At 43.9% G+C, this 17428-nt stretch overlaps 1 protein-coding gene across 1 annotated transcript in view; it reads left to right on the forward strand.

Moving 5' to 3' along the window:
• The window catches only part of polr3h (polymerase (RNA) III (DNA directed) polypeptide H), a 17379-nt gene extending 327 nt beyond the window's left edge, over positions 1 to 17052 (forward strand). Inside the window, exons 2-6 of the mRNA XM_037689474.1 lie at positions 2591 to 2687; positions 2834 to 2920; positions 8647 to 8710; positions 8836 to 9070; positions 16561 to 17052. Of these exons, the coding sequence (XP_037545402.1) occupies positions 2591 to 2687; positions 2834 to 2920; positions 8647 to 8710; positions 8836 to 9070; positions 16561 to 16611 (534 nt within the window). The 3' untranslated portion in view covers positions 16612 to 17052. The remainder of the gene's footprint in view (positions 1 to 2590; positions 2688 to 2833; positions 2921 to 8646; positions 8711 to 8835; positions 9071 to 16560) is intronic.
• Positions 17053 to 17428: the final 376 nt, after the last annotated feature.

Here is a 17428-nt window from a genome sequence, read left to right on the forward strand (position 1 = left end):
GATCAGCAGCTGACCCAGGATCAGCAGCTGACCCAGGATCAGCAGCTACACCAAACACCTGAGCTTCTTCGTGGCAGCCACACCGGACCTATGGTGACAAAATTAAATAAATCATGAAATAAATAATTAAATTGTGTATTTAATTATGTATTTAATAATTAAATGATACATTTCATGATTATGTATTTATTTAATTTTGTCACATTCCGTCCTCCACACACAGGCAACAAGTAAACCATTCACTAAAACCCAAAAAGTTAAGTCATCTGGACGAATTTTACTTATAATAATTTTTATTTGAAGGCATTCAGTGACTCCATACAAAATATAATATAAAATACAGTAAGAGTAAAACAACAAATGGGAAAATAAATTTTCAGAAATAGTATAACTTAAATATGGGGGTTAAAGTGAGAGTTTTGATTCAAGATTTGAAAATGAACGTGGTTGGAGTTTTTGATGTCCAGGGGAAGAGTCCCAGAGGTGAGGTGCTGCTGAGAATGTTGTCGTTCACGAACGATTCGTTGAAATGAACAAATCTTTTGAGTGAACGAACTGAACCGAATCACTTCATTAACTGATTCGTTCCTTTCTCAGTTCAGTTGAGCTCAGCGCGATAGTGTAGGTTGGGAGCTTATTTATTTATTTTTTAATCAACATTACAAACGTGTCTGTCAGGGGTATGTTTACAGGTACAAAAGTAATAGTATACAAGTATAAAAAAGAACAATATATAAAATGGTAAAAAAGTCTAAAGAGATGTTCAGGTCGGGAGAGCAACTTCCACTCGACTCGTGCATGACGTGAATCAGAACGACACAGCGGTGTGTGCCGTGTGGGCAGGGAGGGACTGTTGTTGATGTGAATGTGACTTTTTGTTCACTACAAATAAACAACATGTATCACTCAATTCAGTTCAATTCAGTTTATTTATACAGCGCCAAGTCACAGAAGTTATCTCAGGGCACTGAACAAATACATTCATAAAAATTCAATTAGTAATATTATTTATCTAAGATATTGTAGCGTAACAGCAGATTGCGTTGAGTCTTCATTTTGTCGCAATCTCCCATCCTGAGCAAGCACAAGGCAACAGTGGGAAGGAAAAACTCCCTTTTAACAGGAGGAAACCTCCAGCAGAACCAGGCTCAGGACAAGCCGCCATCTGCTACGACCGGCTGGGTTGGAGAGGACAGGAAGGACAAACGGACACAGAATGGCAGGTCCAGAATGTTGACTCGGTGAACGAAACACTCTGACTCTCCTGAGTGATTCTAACCGTTTTCTCTTTGTGAGGAAATGCTCTCATGCCATTGGCAATGGCATCTGTTTCTTCAAGCTAACAGCTAATGTTGAGTCAAGCCACTTGAAAATAAACGCACACACGCCCCATCCCCATTATCTTAACAAACTTTAAGGAACATAAAGTAATGAGAGGAGACAGAAGAGGAGCGAGTGACACTCAGCAGGGCAAGCTGCAGCAGCAACTGCAAATATTGGTCTGTGTGGGTGACGGAGGTTTACCATCACCCTCTGGAGCACAAGTTAGGAGTCATCAGGACTCTGTACCACAGAGCAGACGGCGTCCCCACTAACTCAGGAGCCAGGCAGAAGGAGAAATCCTACACAAGACAGGCTCTAGAGCAATGTGGATATCCTAACTGGGCCTTCCTGAAAGCAGAGAAGAAACCCAAACAGGATTCCAGTCAGAAAAGGAGGAACCCAGACCCAGACCAGTGGTCATTCCATATGTTGAGGGAGTATCAGAGAAACTGAGACGTTTATTTTCTAAATATAACGTCCCAGTGGCTTTTAAACCCCAAAATACATTACGGCAAAGACTGGTTCATCCCAAAGATCCAGTCCCCCGGCACAAACAGAGTAATGTTGTGCATGCTGTTCAGTGTCAGGAGGGTGATCAGTCTTACATCGGGGAAACTAAACAGCCACTGGCCAAAAGGATGGCCCAGCACAGAAGATCGTCATCATCTGGCCAGGACTCTGCGGTCTACACCCATCTCCAGGCCAGCGGTCACTCTTTCAGGGATGAAGATGTTCACATCCTGGACAAAGAGGAACGATGGTTTGAGAGAGGAGTAAAGGAGGCCATCTTTGTTGGGAATTTGTCCAACATTAAATGGGCGGAGGTCTCCATGTCCAACTGTCCACCTCTTACAATGCTGTTATTGCAAGTATTTTTCAGCCTTCTGTGAATAGCAATTGGCCATCAGGACACTAATGATCAATTGATAGGCTGATGGTCCTCAACAAAGTCCACTTTGTCATGTGAACAGCTAGTTCTGGATGTCAACAACAAAGTGGTTGATCCACTATGAGAAGGTGATGAGTTTGTTGCAGCTCCTCAGTCTGAAGAAGTCTTTTGGGTAAAAGACAAAATGTTTCAACTAATAAGAATCCGTCCAGAGGACCTGATTTAACTACCTGGACTATTGAACATGCATCAGGATAAATTAAAGACCCCATTTCCAAACTGAATCTGCATCTGTACCTGCTTTATGTTTTGATGTTTTAAAATGATAAAGATGATTTATTTGTATAGAGCGACTCATAATCCTGCTCTACACCTCAGGTGGTGTACAATGTGGGCCTCTGTATCTGCCTGTATGATATCACCAAACTGGAAGACTCTTTCATCTTCCCAGGAGATGGCGCCTCACACACTAAAGGTATGACAGTGAGAATGTAAGCAAGACGATGAATGGGCATCAATTTAGTTAATTTACCTCAATGACTACAATCAAAACTGTTTCTCATTGATTGTAAATGAATTCTATGATCTCAGTTTTCCTTTGGTCTTTTTTTTTCTTGTCAGTTCATTTCAGGTATGTTGTTTTCCACCCGTTCCTTGACGAGATCCTCATCGGTAAAATCAAGTACTGCAGTCAGGAGGGAGTTCACGGTAACTTCTAGCTGCTGCTTTCAGATCTAACGGTGCATCTAAAAAAAATTAGAATATTTTGAAAAAGTTAAATTTTTCTTGTCAATCATTTGAGAAAATGAACTCATATATTACATGGATTCATTACACATAGAGTGAAATATTTCAAGCCTTTATTTCTTATAGTTTTGATGATTATGGTTTACGGACAATCTCAGTGTCTCAGAAAGTGAGAATATTCCACAGTCAGCTTCTGGTACCTGTGGGCAGGAGCCAAGTCCTGCTGGAAAATGAAATCAGCATCTCTATAAAGCTGGTCAGCAGAAGGAAGCATGAAGTCTCTATAAAATGTCCTTGTAGATGCTACGTTGACTGTGGACTTCAAACACAGTGGACCAACACCAGCAGAGGACACGGACCCAAACCATCACTGACTGTGGAAACTTCAAGCAACATGGGCTTGGATTGTGGACCTCTCCACTCTTCCTCCAGACTCTGGGACCTTGATGTCCAAATGACATGAAAATTTACTTTCATCTGAAAAGAGGACATTGGAGCACTGAGCAACTGTCCAATTATTTTTGTCCTCAGCAGGTAAGATGCTTCTGATGTCTCTGTTTCAGGAGTGGCCTGATGAGGAATGAGACATTTGTAGCTCATGTCTGGAGTTAATCAGCTGAATAAGGTTTGACACCAGGTGTTTCCAATATCAAACCTCTTCACAATACAGTAGTTCCTGGTTTATCGCGGGAGATCTGTATGTCATGATTTCAGCTCCCTGCCTCCTCTGGTCTTTGCCACCTGCAAGCGCTCTTGGCCACGCCCACTTCTCTGCTCTGCACGCAGAACAGCTGTTCAGCTGCAAGTTTATCCTGTAGCAGTATGAGCTGCACAACTGTGCAGGAGGTGCTAAATAATTTTAAATAAAAATACCATGCCGATCGTGCGGCTCATCCATCAATCAGCCAATTGTGTGTCATGTCCAATCTTTTTTTTTAAAAACTGACAGAGCGAATCTGCGATAAAAAGAACCGCGAAGTAGCGAGGGACTACTGTATTCTGATTTTCTGAGACACTGAGTTTTATTTGTTCATTCTCTGTAAGCCATAATTATCAAAACTAAAAGAAGTAAAGTCTTGGAACTATTTCACTCTGTGCATAATGAATTTGCAAGATATTAGTTTTACTGTCTGAAATGATTGACAAATAAAATTGAACTTTTCCACAATATTCTAAATTTTAGATGCACGCGCACAATAAAATGTGGATTCAGCTCTTCAACATGATTATTCTAACTTTTGGTAGCATGTACATATAGTTCTTCAGAAAAAATTGTCCTTTGTCAAGTTAAAATGTCTTCAAAGGCCTTCTTAGTCTGAATTAAAATCATCTGATGCATGAAGTAGCATTTCCTTAAAGTATATAGGACACCACAAGTTCAAATTCAAGTAGGCTTTATTGTAATTCACGTTGCATGTGGTACATGAGGTGGAATGAAATTGTGTACACAGGGTCCCAGTTACATCCAACAATAGCAAAAATATACTGTAATTTGTAAAAAAAGAAACGGTAAATAAGGATATAAAATAAAAACTAAAAAATATGCTAAGCACTAATAGTGCAAAACAATACACAGAACAACAGCAGCCCGAACATGAGTCTGTGCGAGTACCGGTGGATGAGTACGAATGAATGCAGCAACATGAAATAATCAGCATGAGATCAGCAGCATGGATAATAAGCAGCGCATATCACCAAAGTGCCATTACAGTCATTTTTCACAGTGATTATCCTGGTTAGAGATTCATGAGTCTTAACAGCTCAGGGTAGAAGCTGTTCCTCAGTCTAGTGGTTCTACACTTAGGTCGTTTTCACACCAGATAGTCCGGTAGACTCGGTTCGGGACCAATATTCATGACCTTTTGTTTACATTTGAGCTGGTGCGTTTGCATTCACACTGCACTGTGCAGTCAGTCAACCTGTTGAAACAACCTGTTCCCCCACTCGCCTGTGGGGGCGCTGAACCAAGAACTACTGAAAGAAACGACACAAAAACCTCTGAAGACACATCTTCTTCTTCTTCTTCTGTAAATAAAAATAAAAACGAAGTGGCATCAAGTTTTAGCAGTTTTAGGAGTTATATTTTGTCATTTTTCAAAAATGGACTTAGCATGAGCAGAAGATGAGACAGAAGACCATGGAGAATATTGTTTTTCCACACAAGGCAGCTGACGGCTCCATATAAGGTCAGAAAAATGCGTGTTTGTTTACCCTGCGTAGCGGGGCCTGGTCTATTTACATTCACACTGTACTCGAACCGCGCTGGAGTTCGCTTCTACCGGACCGAGACCTAGGTTTTAGCCCGGGCCAGAGTTCGCCTTTTTGTTCCGTGACAGAGTTCGATGGCGCGTTCACACCTCCCCAAATGAACCGGACTTTCTAGGAAAACGAGCTAGAGTTCGATTAAAGCGGACTAAACAGGGCTAGTGTGAATGCACCCTTAATGCTCCTCAACCTCCTTCCTGAGGGGAGCGGGGCAAAAACTGTGTGTGCTGGGTGAGTGGAGTCCTTCATGATGCAGGCGGCCCTCTTCCTGCATCTGGAGGTGTAGATGTCTGTGATGGTGGGGAGACTGACTCCAACAGACTTCTGTGCAGCCTCCATGCCACATGTTGATGTTGGAGCACAGGATGCTCTCCACTGCACACCTGTAGAAGGAGGTGAGGACTGAGCTTCCCAGACCAGCTCGTCTCAGCCACCTGAGGAAGTAGAGTCTCTGATGAGCTTTCTTGATCTGGCTGGTGGTGTTGTTGCCCCAGCTGAGAATGTCGTTCAGGTGCACACCCAAGTACTTGTAGCTGGAGACCACTTCCACCGCAGATTCTCCTATGTTCGGGGGGGGGTAGGTGTTTTTGTTCCATCTGAAGTCCATGACCATCTCCTTCGTCTTCTTCACATTGATAAGATGGTTATTCTTCCTGTACCAGCTCTCCATGTGTTCCACCTCCTGCCTGTAGCTGGACTCATCATTGTTTGTGATGCATCCCACCACCGCGGTATCATCTGCAAACTTTACAATGACAGTCTGGATGGGTAGCTCCACAATCATACATGAGCAGAGTGAATAGGAGGGGGCTCAACACAAAGCCCTGACGGGAGCCTGTGCTGAGGGTTATGGTGGAGGAGGAGAAGTTGTGGATCCTCACAGACTGCAGTCTAAGAAGTCTAGGAATCAGTTGCATAGGGAGGGGCTTAGTCCTAGTGTGTGTAGTTTGTCCATCAGGGTTTGGGGGATCATGGTGTTGAAGGCAGATGTGAAGTCCACAAAGAGCATATGGACGTAAGAGTCCTCCTGCTCCAAGTGGGTGAGCGCAATGTGGACCACAGAGGAGATGGCATCCTCTGTTGATCGATTCTTGCAGTATGCATACTGGTGAGGGTCCTTGCTGATGTTGATGGTTGTTTTGATGTGAGTCATGACCAGTCTTTCAAAGCATTTAGCGACTATTGGGGTGAGGACTACTGGCTGGTAGTCATTCAGACCAGTTGCTGCAGAATTGCAGAATGGGATGATGGTGGCAGTCTTCAGGCAGGTGGGAACTGTTGCCAGGGTGAGGGAGGAGTTAAAGATGTCGTCCAGCACCTCGCAGAGCTGATCGGCACAGTCATTCAGCACCTTCTGCGGGTTGTTATCTGGTCCAGTGGTTTTGTGATATCACCACTTGCTCCTGCCAAGATCGGATGCTTCTCCCTTCCCTCTCTGCTTTGTTTTGCTGCTCTGTCTGTCTGTGAAACTGCTTGTGAGACTCTTGCATTTCTTCTGAACCATAATTATGGACTTTTTGATCAGTTGGTCCCTCAACTCAATTTACAACATTTCTTTGAAGAGAAGACAGGCTTTAGGTGAGCCTATTTGCCCTGTTAGCACGCACGCAGCTGGATGTCTCATTAACTGGAAGACTTGATGATGTGTCTATCTCTGCTGCCATTTGTGGATTTTAAAGACACATATTTAATTGTATTTTCGATAACTGGTTCCTGCTTTTTGGATTCAGCTGGTTGCTGGTTTTATCTAAAATGAAGGAAGTTGTCGGCAGCAAATTTGGACCCGATCACGCTGCTTGCCTTTATGATGGCTTGGTTCGTGTCTCGAGTACCCGGACTCAAATGCTTTGGGCAGAATGGATCAGATCTTGGGGATTTTACTCAGGCATGTTCCTTCGGTGTGGCCATGTAATTTGGACATTTCGGAACCGAGTGGATCAACACAGACTCAAGGTAGATGTCATTAAGTTCTGCCTGTCCCCAAAACATCTGTGTGGTTATCTAAATTTGGCTCCCTTGGCTGGTCTTGAAGGTCATCTTATCATAATTCACCTGGAGAACCTGTGATCTGACACTCACCACCCCCTCCCTTAGGAATTTCCAACTGATAACCAGATGAAACCAGCTGAATAAACTTTGTGTCATCATTTTAGGACTCTTAGATTCTCATAGACGTTATTCTTGGCCATTCCTCGACATACCTCGAGAATGTTTACGGATCTCACCGGAGGACATTGACTGATTATTACATCCTATCAGAACTCTTACAGTGACCTCGAGAGCATCTATGAACATGCTCGTCGCTCTCGGCTCCCCCCTCTGCAGAATGTCTATGTCACTATGTGCTTGTTTGTGCGAGGTGTTTTTTTAATATTAGTTTTTTTTTCTCAGGCAGGAAAAAAAGTCTGATAGGAATTTTTTCGCCTCCAACTCCTACATGTGTCCAGTTAACCACTGTTTTTGTCTGTCCAAACAGGTCTCACTTGTAAATGAGTAGTTTAGGCTCAATGTGATTTATCTGTTTAAATAAAGGTTGAATGAATGTGAGAATTAATCTTCCTGAAGGTACTCCTTACTTCTGCTGAGGTCACGCTGAGAAACTCCTCTTCCAGTGGCGAAGTGAGTCTAGTGCTGGGTGGTCTGTTCGAGTCTTCAAAGCTTTCATAGAACTTGAGGACATCAGGCAGTGATCCCTAGGGCATTGTGCACCCCTGCTTTTATAGTCCGTTATGCACTTAATGCCGTTCCGAGGGTCTTGTGAGGAGAAATGTCCCTGCTTCCTTTGTGCATATGTTGCTTTGGCCCTCTTTATACCAGCAGCCAGCCCTTTCCTTGTCCTCCCCAGTTCCTTTGAGTTGCTGTCCATGTTGGATGTCAATGTTTTAAACAAAGAACTTGCATGTTTATTAGGAGTATGTGTTGAGGATCACTCTCAGGTTCTAACACTTAAGTTTTAGCTCAGTATATGGTGTTTGTTGAGGTCACGTATATCCATTTTGGTGGCCATTTTGAATATGTTTGGTTAGTTGTAGATCTACAAATCCAATGATTACAACTTGTGAGTTTCATTCAAATACACACAGTAGTTAGAGATATTTTACTAACTCATGCAGCTAGTTATATAATTGCTTGTTTTTCATAGTGCTGGGAAATAATAATTGGTTGACAAATTGTGTATTAAAAATATATGTTTGAGTAGTTGGATGTTTATTTTGTTTGGTTTAAATATGAACAGTCACCTCTGAGTAAATGTGTAGGGAATTGGTCAAAGTGTACAAATTATATTTTGTTCCATGCATGTTTTTTTTTTTTTTTTCACTGTAAACATTAAAGTTTTAAAAACTTTGTATGCTTGATTGATGCAGATATTTGAAAGTCTGCGAGCAGGAGTCATGCTTTGATTTGTAAACTCTGCTTCACAGTGACGATGGGCTTCTTTGACGACATCCTCATCCCGCCAGAGTCTCTTCAGCAGCCCGCAAAGTTGTATCCTGATTTCTCACATTAAGAACAGGAGACTTGTTTCTGCTCTGTAATGTGCTGGATCTGTGGGTGGAATTACTTGGAATTGATTGTGGTTCAAGTAGAGCCTTCCTTAGCTGCTGCTTCAGTGACGAAGCAGAGCAAGTATGGGTCTGGGAGTACGAGACGGATGAGGGGGCACACGACCTCTACATGGACCAAGGAGAAGAGATACGGTTTCGGGTAGCAGATGAAGTCTTTGTGGACACGTCGCCAACGGGCCCGACTGCTCCAGCTACTGACACATCGGCACAGCCAGGACAATCCACAGCACCGCAGGCAGAGGAGAGCGGGGAGAAGAAGGAGGCACCATACACTCTGATTGTGAGTCATTCAACTACATCTTTAATTCAGCTCACAAATATACATATTCAAAATGCTGGGATTGAAATCGGAACACTGAGCTCAGGTCGAGGTTGTTGTTAACCAATATACAATATGGCAATAGGACTGATAACTAGGATATTTTTTACTGCGGGCAGCACGGTGACGCAACTGGCAGAGCTGCTGCCTCTCAGCAAGCAGATTACCCTGGTTCAAGTACCAATCCAGGGGCCTTTCTGGATGGAGTTTGCATGTTCTCTCCATGCATGTGTGGGTTTTCTCTGGGTACTCCGGTTTCCTCCCACAGACCAAAAATGTGCATGTTCGGCTGATTGGTGACCCTAAATTGTCTCTAGGTATGAGTGAGAGAGTGAAAGGTTGTTTGTCTCTTTTGTCTCTGTGTCCCTGTGATGGACTGGAAACCTGTCCAAAGTGTCCCCCACCTCTCGCACGGTTATTGCTATACATGGGCACCGGCGACACCCATGACTCAAAAAGGAAGAAGTGGGTAAAGATAGTGGATGGATGGATATTTTTACTGCACGTAACTGCAGGGGGATGTAGCAGATAAAAGTTCAACATCAACTCAAACAGTTGAGATGTTCTAAGAAATGTAAACAAAAGCAGATTGGGTTGATGAGATTTAAAAAATTTTAAAGTTTTAAATATAATAATAATGTGTTATGTATTGTCAATATTGTATGTTCCCATACAATGGTGAAATTGGCTCTCTACATTTAACCCATCCACCACCAAGTGGAGCAGTGGGCAGCTACCTGGTGATCAACTGAGGATAAGGTGTCCTGCTCAGAGACACCATGAGATGTGCAATGACCGGGGATCGAACCCAGGACCTTCGGGTCCCGAGTTGGCTGCCCTGCCCCTACACCATCACGGCTCCTCCAGCTGGTTTATTAGTACCACTTAGTTTTACAACTTTTTGTTGCCCCCCCTCCACACTTTTATTATTATTATTTTTTAGATAAGATAAGATAAGATAAGATGGAACTTTATTGATCCCACAGGAAATTGTTGTGCCAGTGTTTCAGTACAAAGGAACAAACACACGGAATCACACGAGATCTAAAAAAAATAAGAGAGAATATAAAAATGCCAACAATTAAATTCTAAACAGGTGCAGACAGAAAAATTAGTGTTTATTGTGGTGTAAGATTAATTTTATTGTCCTCTGTGCAGAAAGGGGGGGGGGGGGGTTAAAAAGTTTGATAGCCACAGGGAGAAAGGACTTCCTGTGTTGTTCTGTGGAGCATCTCGTGGTCTCAGTCTACGACTGAAGGTGCTGCGGTAAGAGTCCAATGTGTCATGCAGGGGGTGTGACGTGTTGTTCAGAATCTGGAGCAGTTTCCTCAGCATCCTCTGCTCAGACACGTCTGTCAGAGACTGCAGGTCCACTCCCAGAACTGAACTAGCTCTCTTGATGAGTTTGAGTCTGTTGGCATCAGCTTTCTTCACCCTGCTGCCCCAGCACACCACAGCGTAGAAGATGCTGGAGACCACCGAGTGGTAAAACATCTGCAGACGTTAAAAGACCTGAGTCTCCTCAGAAGAAAAAGGCAACTGCCCTTTCTTGTAGAGGGCGTTGGTGTTAGCAGTCCAGTTTATTGTCTAGGTGGACCCCCAGGTACTTGTGGCAGTCCACAGTGTCCACCTTAGTACCCTTGATGTTGATAGGGTTGGAGGGGGCGGGGGGGCTGATCTTCTTCCTGTAGTTCACCTGCAGCTCTTTAGTTTTTTACAACATTGAGTTGCAGGTGGTTCTGTCCACCACACCTATGTATTCAGCTTCCTGGTCACCAGTGATGCAGCCCACAATGGCAGAGTCATCCAAGAACTTCTGCAGATGGCAGGAGTGTGAGTTGTACCTGAAGTCCGAGGTGTAGAGGGTGAACAGAAACGGTGAAAGGACCGTCCCGAGGAACCCCTGTGTTGCTCAGTATGGTGTCCGAGGTGGGTGTTCTGCAGCCTCACATACTTTAGTCTCCGATCCAGGTGACCAGCGAGTCATTCACCTGCATTCATTTTATGTTTTTACTGAGTTCCATTGTGAATACTGTAGTCCCTCGATACTTCGCGGTTCGACTTTTGTGGACTCACTCTTTCACGGGTTTTCAACATATGGTTGTACATGACATACGATTGTCAGCTTTATTATTACTCACAGGATTGGGACAGTACGGGATAAAAAATTAACGGGATCGGATGGGAGTGGGAACCAACCAATGGCATCAAAAACAAAACAAAGCAAAAAAAATACTTCAGATAGGTGCCACCATTTTGTAGTTTTCTTTCAATAAACCTACACTGTAACACAAGTTAAAAGAACTACATGGCCCAGAAGCCAACAGTGCTTCTGGCCACTGCTTTCTGCCAAAATTCAAAGAACAGCAATGGAGTGAACAAACACTAGCAGAGAAATCATATCTATTAAGCTCACAAAACTGGCAGGAAAGTTGCAAATAATCCTGAAACTGAACTCATCCTTCAAGTTATTGTAGTATCTTCACTGGTGAGCACCTACATAAAATTTTGCAGTACTGTACAGTACATATACATATGTTGTTAAAATTATGTAGATTTAAGAGTTTAGAACATTGTTAAGAACATTGCAAGAATGTGGAAAGGGTTTATAAAGCCTTAATATATATATATATATATACTAAAATAAGTATAACGGCTCTACTTTGTGGATTTTCACCTATCGCCGGGGTGTCTGGAACTTAACCCCTGTAATAAGTGAGGGACTACTGTACACCAAGTTAGTTAAACAAAGGAATGTGTGTAACGGTTGTGTTCTAGTATCGAGATTATTAGAACAAACGAAGAGTGATTCCGAAAACTTTTTATGGACAAAACAAATCAAGGAACTCTTGTGTTCCTTGCCCGGACGGGGGGTTACTAGGGCCCCACCCCGAATCCAGGCCTGGGGGAGGGGCTCGTTGACGAGCACCTGGTGACCGGGTCTCTACCCATGGGGCCCGGTCAGGCTCAGCCCAAAGGAGCAACATGGGTTTGCCTTCCTGTAGGCCCACCACCTGCAGGAGGGGCCATAAAATTTAGATGCATGACGATATGGGCAATGGCTGAAGGCGGGGGCCTTGGCACTCCGACCTTGGCTTACCAAAGCTGGCTCTTGGAACATGGAACATAACCACTTTGGTGGGAAAGGAGCTTGAGCGTGAGGTTGAGAGGTACCGACTAGAAATAGTTGGGCTCACCTCGACCTGGACCTTATGCCATTATGGAGTTGCCCATGGTGAGAGGCTGGTGTGGGTCTATGTTTAGCCCCCTGACTTGGTGCCTGCATGTTGGAGTTTTCCCCGATGGATGAGTGGCTTCCCTGCTCCTTTGGGTGGGGGGATGGGCTCTGACTGTTTGTGCCTATGCACCAAATGGCAGTTCAGAGTATCCGGCTTTCTTGGAGTCCTTGGCGGGGGTGCTGGAAGTTGTGCCAGCTGGGGACTCCTTTATTCTGCTGTGGGAATTCAGTGTCGACTTGGGTAATGACAGTGTGACCTGGAGGGGAATGATTGTTAGGAACGGTCTCTGATCTGAACCCGAGCAGTATTCTGTTGTTGGACTTCTGTGCTAGTCATAGTTTGTCCATCACAAACACCATGTTTGAACATAAGGGTGTCCATAAGTGCACTTGGCACCAGGATGCTCTAGGTCGTAGATAGATTAATGATTTTGTAGTTGTCGTCTGATTTGCGGCCGTTTTGTTCTGGATACTTGGGTGAAGACAGGAGCTGATCTGTCAACCACCACCTCGTAGTGAGTTGGATCAGATGCCAGACAGACCTGGTAAACCCAAACGTATAGTGAGAGTTTGCTGGGAACACCTGGCAGAAGAACCCGTCAGAAAGAAAGAAGGAATACTTCTCAGAACTTCTCAATCCCACCAGCATGTCTTCCATGGAGGAAGCTGAGTCAGGGGGCTTCGGGGTTGGTTTGTTCATAACCATGGCTGAGGTTGCCGATGTAGTTAAAAAGCTTTGAGGCGGCAGGGTTCCGGGGTGAATGAGATTCGCCCTGATTTCCTTAAGGCTCTGGATGTTGCGAGGCTGTCTTGGTTGACATGCCTTTGCAACATGGTGTGGACATAAGGGTCAGTGCCACTGGATTTGCAGATTGGGGTGGTGGTTCCCCTCTTCAAAAAATGGTGACTGGAGGGTGTGCTCCAATTATAGGGGCTTCACTCTCCTTAGCCTCCCTGGTAAGGTCTATTCGGGGGTACTGGAGAAGCGAGTCCGATCGTTGGTTGAACCTCAGATCCAGGAGGAACAATGCGGGTTCCGTGCTTGCCATGGAACACTGGATCAGCTCTTTACCCTCACTAGGGTCCTCAAGAGGTCATGGGAGTTTGCCCATCCAGTCTACATGTGTTTTGTGGACTTAGAGAAGGCTTTTGACCGTGTTCCTCGAGGTACACTGTGGGGGGTGTTCCTTGAGAATGGGATTGAGAGCCCGATGCTACGGGCTGTTCAGTCCCTATACAAGCGGTGCGAGAGTTTGGTTCGCATTGCCAACAGTTGGTCAAACCCCTTCAGGGTGGGAGTTTGACTTCGCCAGGGCTGCCCATTGTCACCAATTCTGTTCATAGCTTTTATGGACAGAATTTCTTGGTGCAGCCAGCGGGCGGACGGAGTCCAGTTCGGTGGCCTCGGGATTTTTTTTTTCTCTGCTATTTGTGGATGATGTGGTCCTGTTGGTGTCTTGCCGTGATCTTCAGCTCTCACTGGAGCGGTTCGCAGACGAGTGTGAAGCGACTGGGATGAGAATCAGTACCTCCAAATCTGAGGCCATGGTCTTCATTTGGAAAAGGGTGGATTGCTCTCTTTGGGTCGAGGGTGAGATTCTGTCTCAAGTGGAGGAGTTAGAACAGTAACTACAGAGCCTGTGCAGCTTACTTCAGAGTATCCTCTTTATTCAATGTTTTACAGCTAAGCTCTCTTTACAGTGTTTGTTATAAATCTTGTTAGAAGTGGATATTTTCCCATTAAAATTAGCAAACAGTTGTCTAATGCTCAGGATTGGGCTGTAGAAATCATCAGGGGAAATGGTCTTATTTAAAAGCAAAAACAACTCAGACCTTTTGTGAAGAGGCTAAAACTTGGCTGTTTAAAGGGTTTATAAGTAGTAACAAGGTTTCTGGCATCATCTTGTCTTTTCATCTATTGCTATCCTGAAGGTTCCTGTGCTGACTGAGTCCTGAGCAAGTCACTCAGACTCATTTTGACATGTAGCGTGGTGGGACAAACAGCAGACAGAGGAATTGTGTTGCCATGTTTGCAGCAACTCTTAACTGTGAGCAGTTTATTGCATAAACTCCCTCCACAAGTGGAGGAAAGACAGGCTGCAGGTCGCTTTTCAAATACTTAAAGAGAGTTGGTGCCATTATCAGAAAGCAGTAAAAGCTGCTAAATCCAAATACTTTTCTGATATCATAACGTCAAACTCTCACAACCCACGTGTCCTCTTCTCTACCCTAAACTCGGTTTTCCACCACACTGAACCATCACCTCTGGAAGCCTCGACTGAGCTGTGCGAGAACTTCTTACATTTCTTTTTGGAAAAAATTGCGACCACCCGGGCTCTCATTTCCCCTCCCAACTCATGACCCATACATCCCACCTCAATCTGTAGCTCTATTTGACCATTTTGAACCCATCACTCTTATCTTCTCTAGAGCAGGTCATGTGCAGCTTGAAACCTTCTGGTTCCCCCTTTGATGTGGTCCCCCCTCGACTACTAAAGGAGGTTTTTCCTACTCTAGGTCCGTCCATTCTGGCTATAGTAAACAGTAGTTTATCCACTGGCGTGGTGCCAAAAACCTTTAAACCTGCTGCTGTCCAGCCTCTCCTGAAAAAACCAAACCTTGACCCCTCAGTCATTTCCAACTTCCGGTCTGTCTCAAAACTCCCATTTGTTTCTAAAATACTGGAGAAAACAGTTGAGTCCCAGTTGAAGTGCTTCCTGGAGGATCATGCCATCTTAGATCTATTCCAATCTGGCTTTAAACCTCTCCACAGCACTGAAACTGCCCTATTGAAGGTTTTTAATGACATCTTCAGATCCACAGATACTGGTGATTCTGTGCTGCTTGTCCTGTTGGACCTCACAGCCGCCTTTGACACCATCGACCATGAGATCCTCATTGCTAGGTTGGAGCAGTGGGTGGGCATCACAGGGTCAGCCCTCAATTGGTTCAGATCCTACCTCACTGATGGATCCTTTTGTGTCTCCATCAAGGATTTTAGTTCCGCAGAGGCAGAGCTTAAATGGGGGGTTCTGCAGGGGTCCATCCTGGGTCCCCTCCTATTCTCTCTATACCTGCTGCCACTTGGTGCTATTTTCCAGAAATGCAACATGCCATTTCACTTCTATGCCGACAACTGTCAAATTTACTTCCCCCAAGACACAATGGTACATGCTCTTTTCAACCTCTGCTCGACTGCCTGGCTGACATCAGGGACTGGATGGCTTTAAACTTCTTAAGTTTCAATGAAAAGAAGTCTGAAGTCATGTTGTTCCCTCCCATTGACACGATCCCAAACCACTGCATCGACCTTTCCACTCTAACCCTGTCAGAAAAACAAAGAGTCACTAATCTGGGAGTGATAATGGACCCTTCCCTGAAACTTAACAATCATGTAAACATGATTGTTAAATCATGTTTTTTCCAAATGAGGCGGCTGTCTAAACTGAAGCCCATATTGTCCAAAAATAACCTGGAGACAGTAATACATGCATTCATTATGTCCAGGCTTGATTACTGCAATTCACTCCTGTTTGGTATCAGTCAAACCTCCATTGCACGACTACAACTGGTCCAGAATGCAGCAGCCCGGTTTTTAACCAGTACAGGCAAAAGGGAGCACATTACACCAGTTTTGGCCTCACTGCACTGGTTACCCGTTCACTTTCGAATCCAGTTCAAAATACTCCTGTACATCTACAAATCACTGAACAGTTTTGCCCCCCCCCCCCCCCCCACATCTCTCTGATCTGCTACAACCGTATGTCCCACCACGTTCCATGAGGTCAGCAGACCAGTTGCTCCTCACAGTTCCAGGAACTCGTTTTAAGCGCAGAGGTGACAGGGCCTTCTCTGTAGCAGGACCAAGACTTTGGAACGAGTTGCCGCTGCTCGTCAGTCTGGCCCCCTCCCTCTCTGTTTTCAAATCCCATTTAAAAACTCACTACTATTCAGTAGCTTTCAACACCAGATGATCTGTGTTTTGAACCTGTATGCTCCACACTGGTTAGTCGTCATATTTATTATCTGCATCGTTTTTATGTCTATATTTTTGACTTACTTCATTTTGTATTTTGCTTCGTGTGTTGTCTGTTGTTCTGTCTGTACAGCACTTTGGTTGGCCTTGTCGCTGTTTTAAGTGCTCTATAAATAAAATGGTATGGCATGGTATAAATCAACCTGATCCACTTTTCTTTTATTTTGGTTACTTCAGGGGACCATCTGTGATCCCGGACTGGGGCTGCTGTCGTGGTGGAACAGCTAGCAACACAGAGGAAGAAAAGATTGTTTTGTGTGTCTGTAAACAGATGGACTTCTGCAACTGCTCCGAGACATGAGGGACAGTCAGCAGAGGACAGTGTCCTGACACAAAGAAGTGTAGACGATACAGACTGTGATTGAAACATGAGCCCAAAATACATCAGCTTGGTCATTGCATGTATAATTAGCTTTTATATATATTTTTAAAACCAAATAATGATTTTTATTTTATATATGTCACATGGGAATTTCCAGAAAATAATTAGGTCATTAATCATTTCATTGATAACATTAATGTATTATTACTGGCTCAGTTTTTGTTCTTCAAAACAGACTTTAAATTTGTGTAACTTGTCAGGGTACATATAAATAAAAGCAACATTACAACAAGAAAAACGTTTTCTTTTTAGACATGTACTGGATCTATTAAATTTATGAGGCTTTACCCAAGATTCTTGTGAGCATACAAAGTTTATTAGGTTGTATTTGTACTATAGTTGTTTTCTGTCTCACATCACAGTAAAAAGTACAAAGATACAAATGTGTTCATTCCTACAAAACTTAATAAAACATTTATAATATACACTGAATTTCAAATGTTACTGAATGAGATTAAAAAGAATAGTAGTTTATGTTTATCAGTTTTTTGTTATAGTGAGTCATTCATTATGCCCCCTTGGGAACTGGAGCCAATCTCAGCTGCTTTGGGTGAAGGCAAGGGACACCCTGGACAGGCCTCCAGTCTGTCCCAGAGACATGGACAAAAAAACAAACAACTATCCACACTCCCAGTCACAGCTAGGGACAAGTTAGTTGCACAG

Source organism: Nematolebias whitei, chromosome 15 (genome assembly GCF_014905685.2).
Source record: "Nematolebias whitei isolate Nwh7 chromosome 15, NemWhi1, whole genome shotgun sequence".
Taxonomy (NCBI): Eukaryota; Metazoa; Chordata; class Actinopteri; order Cyprinodontiformes; family Rivulidae; genus Nematolebias; species Nematolebias whitei.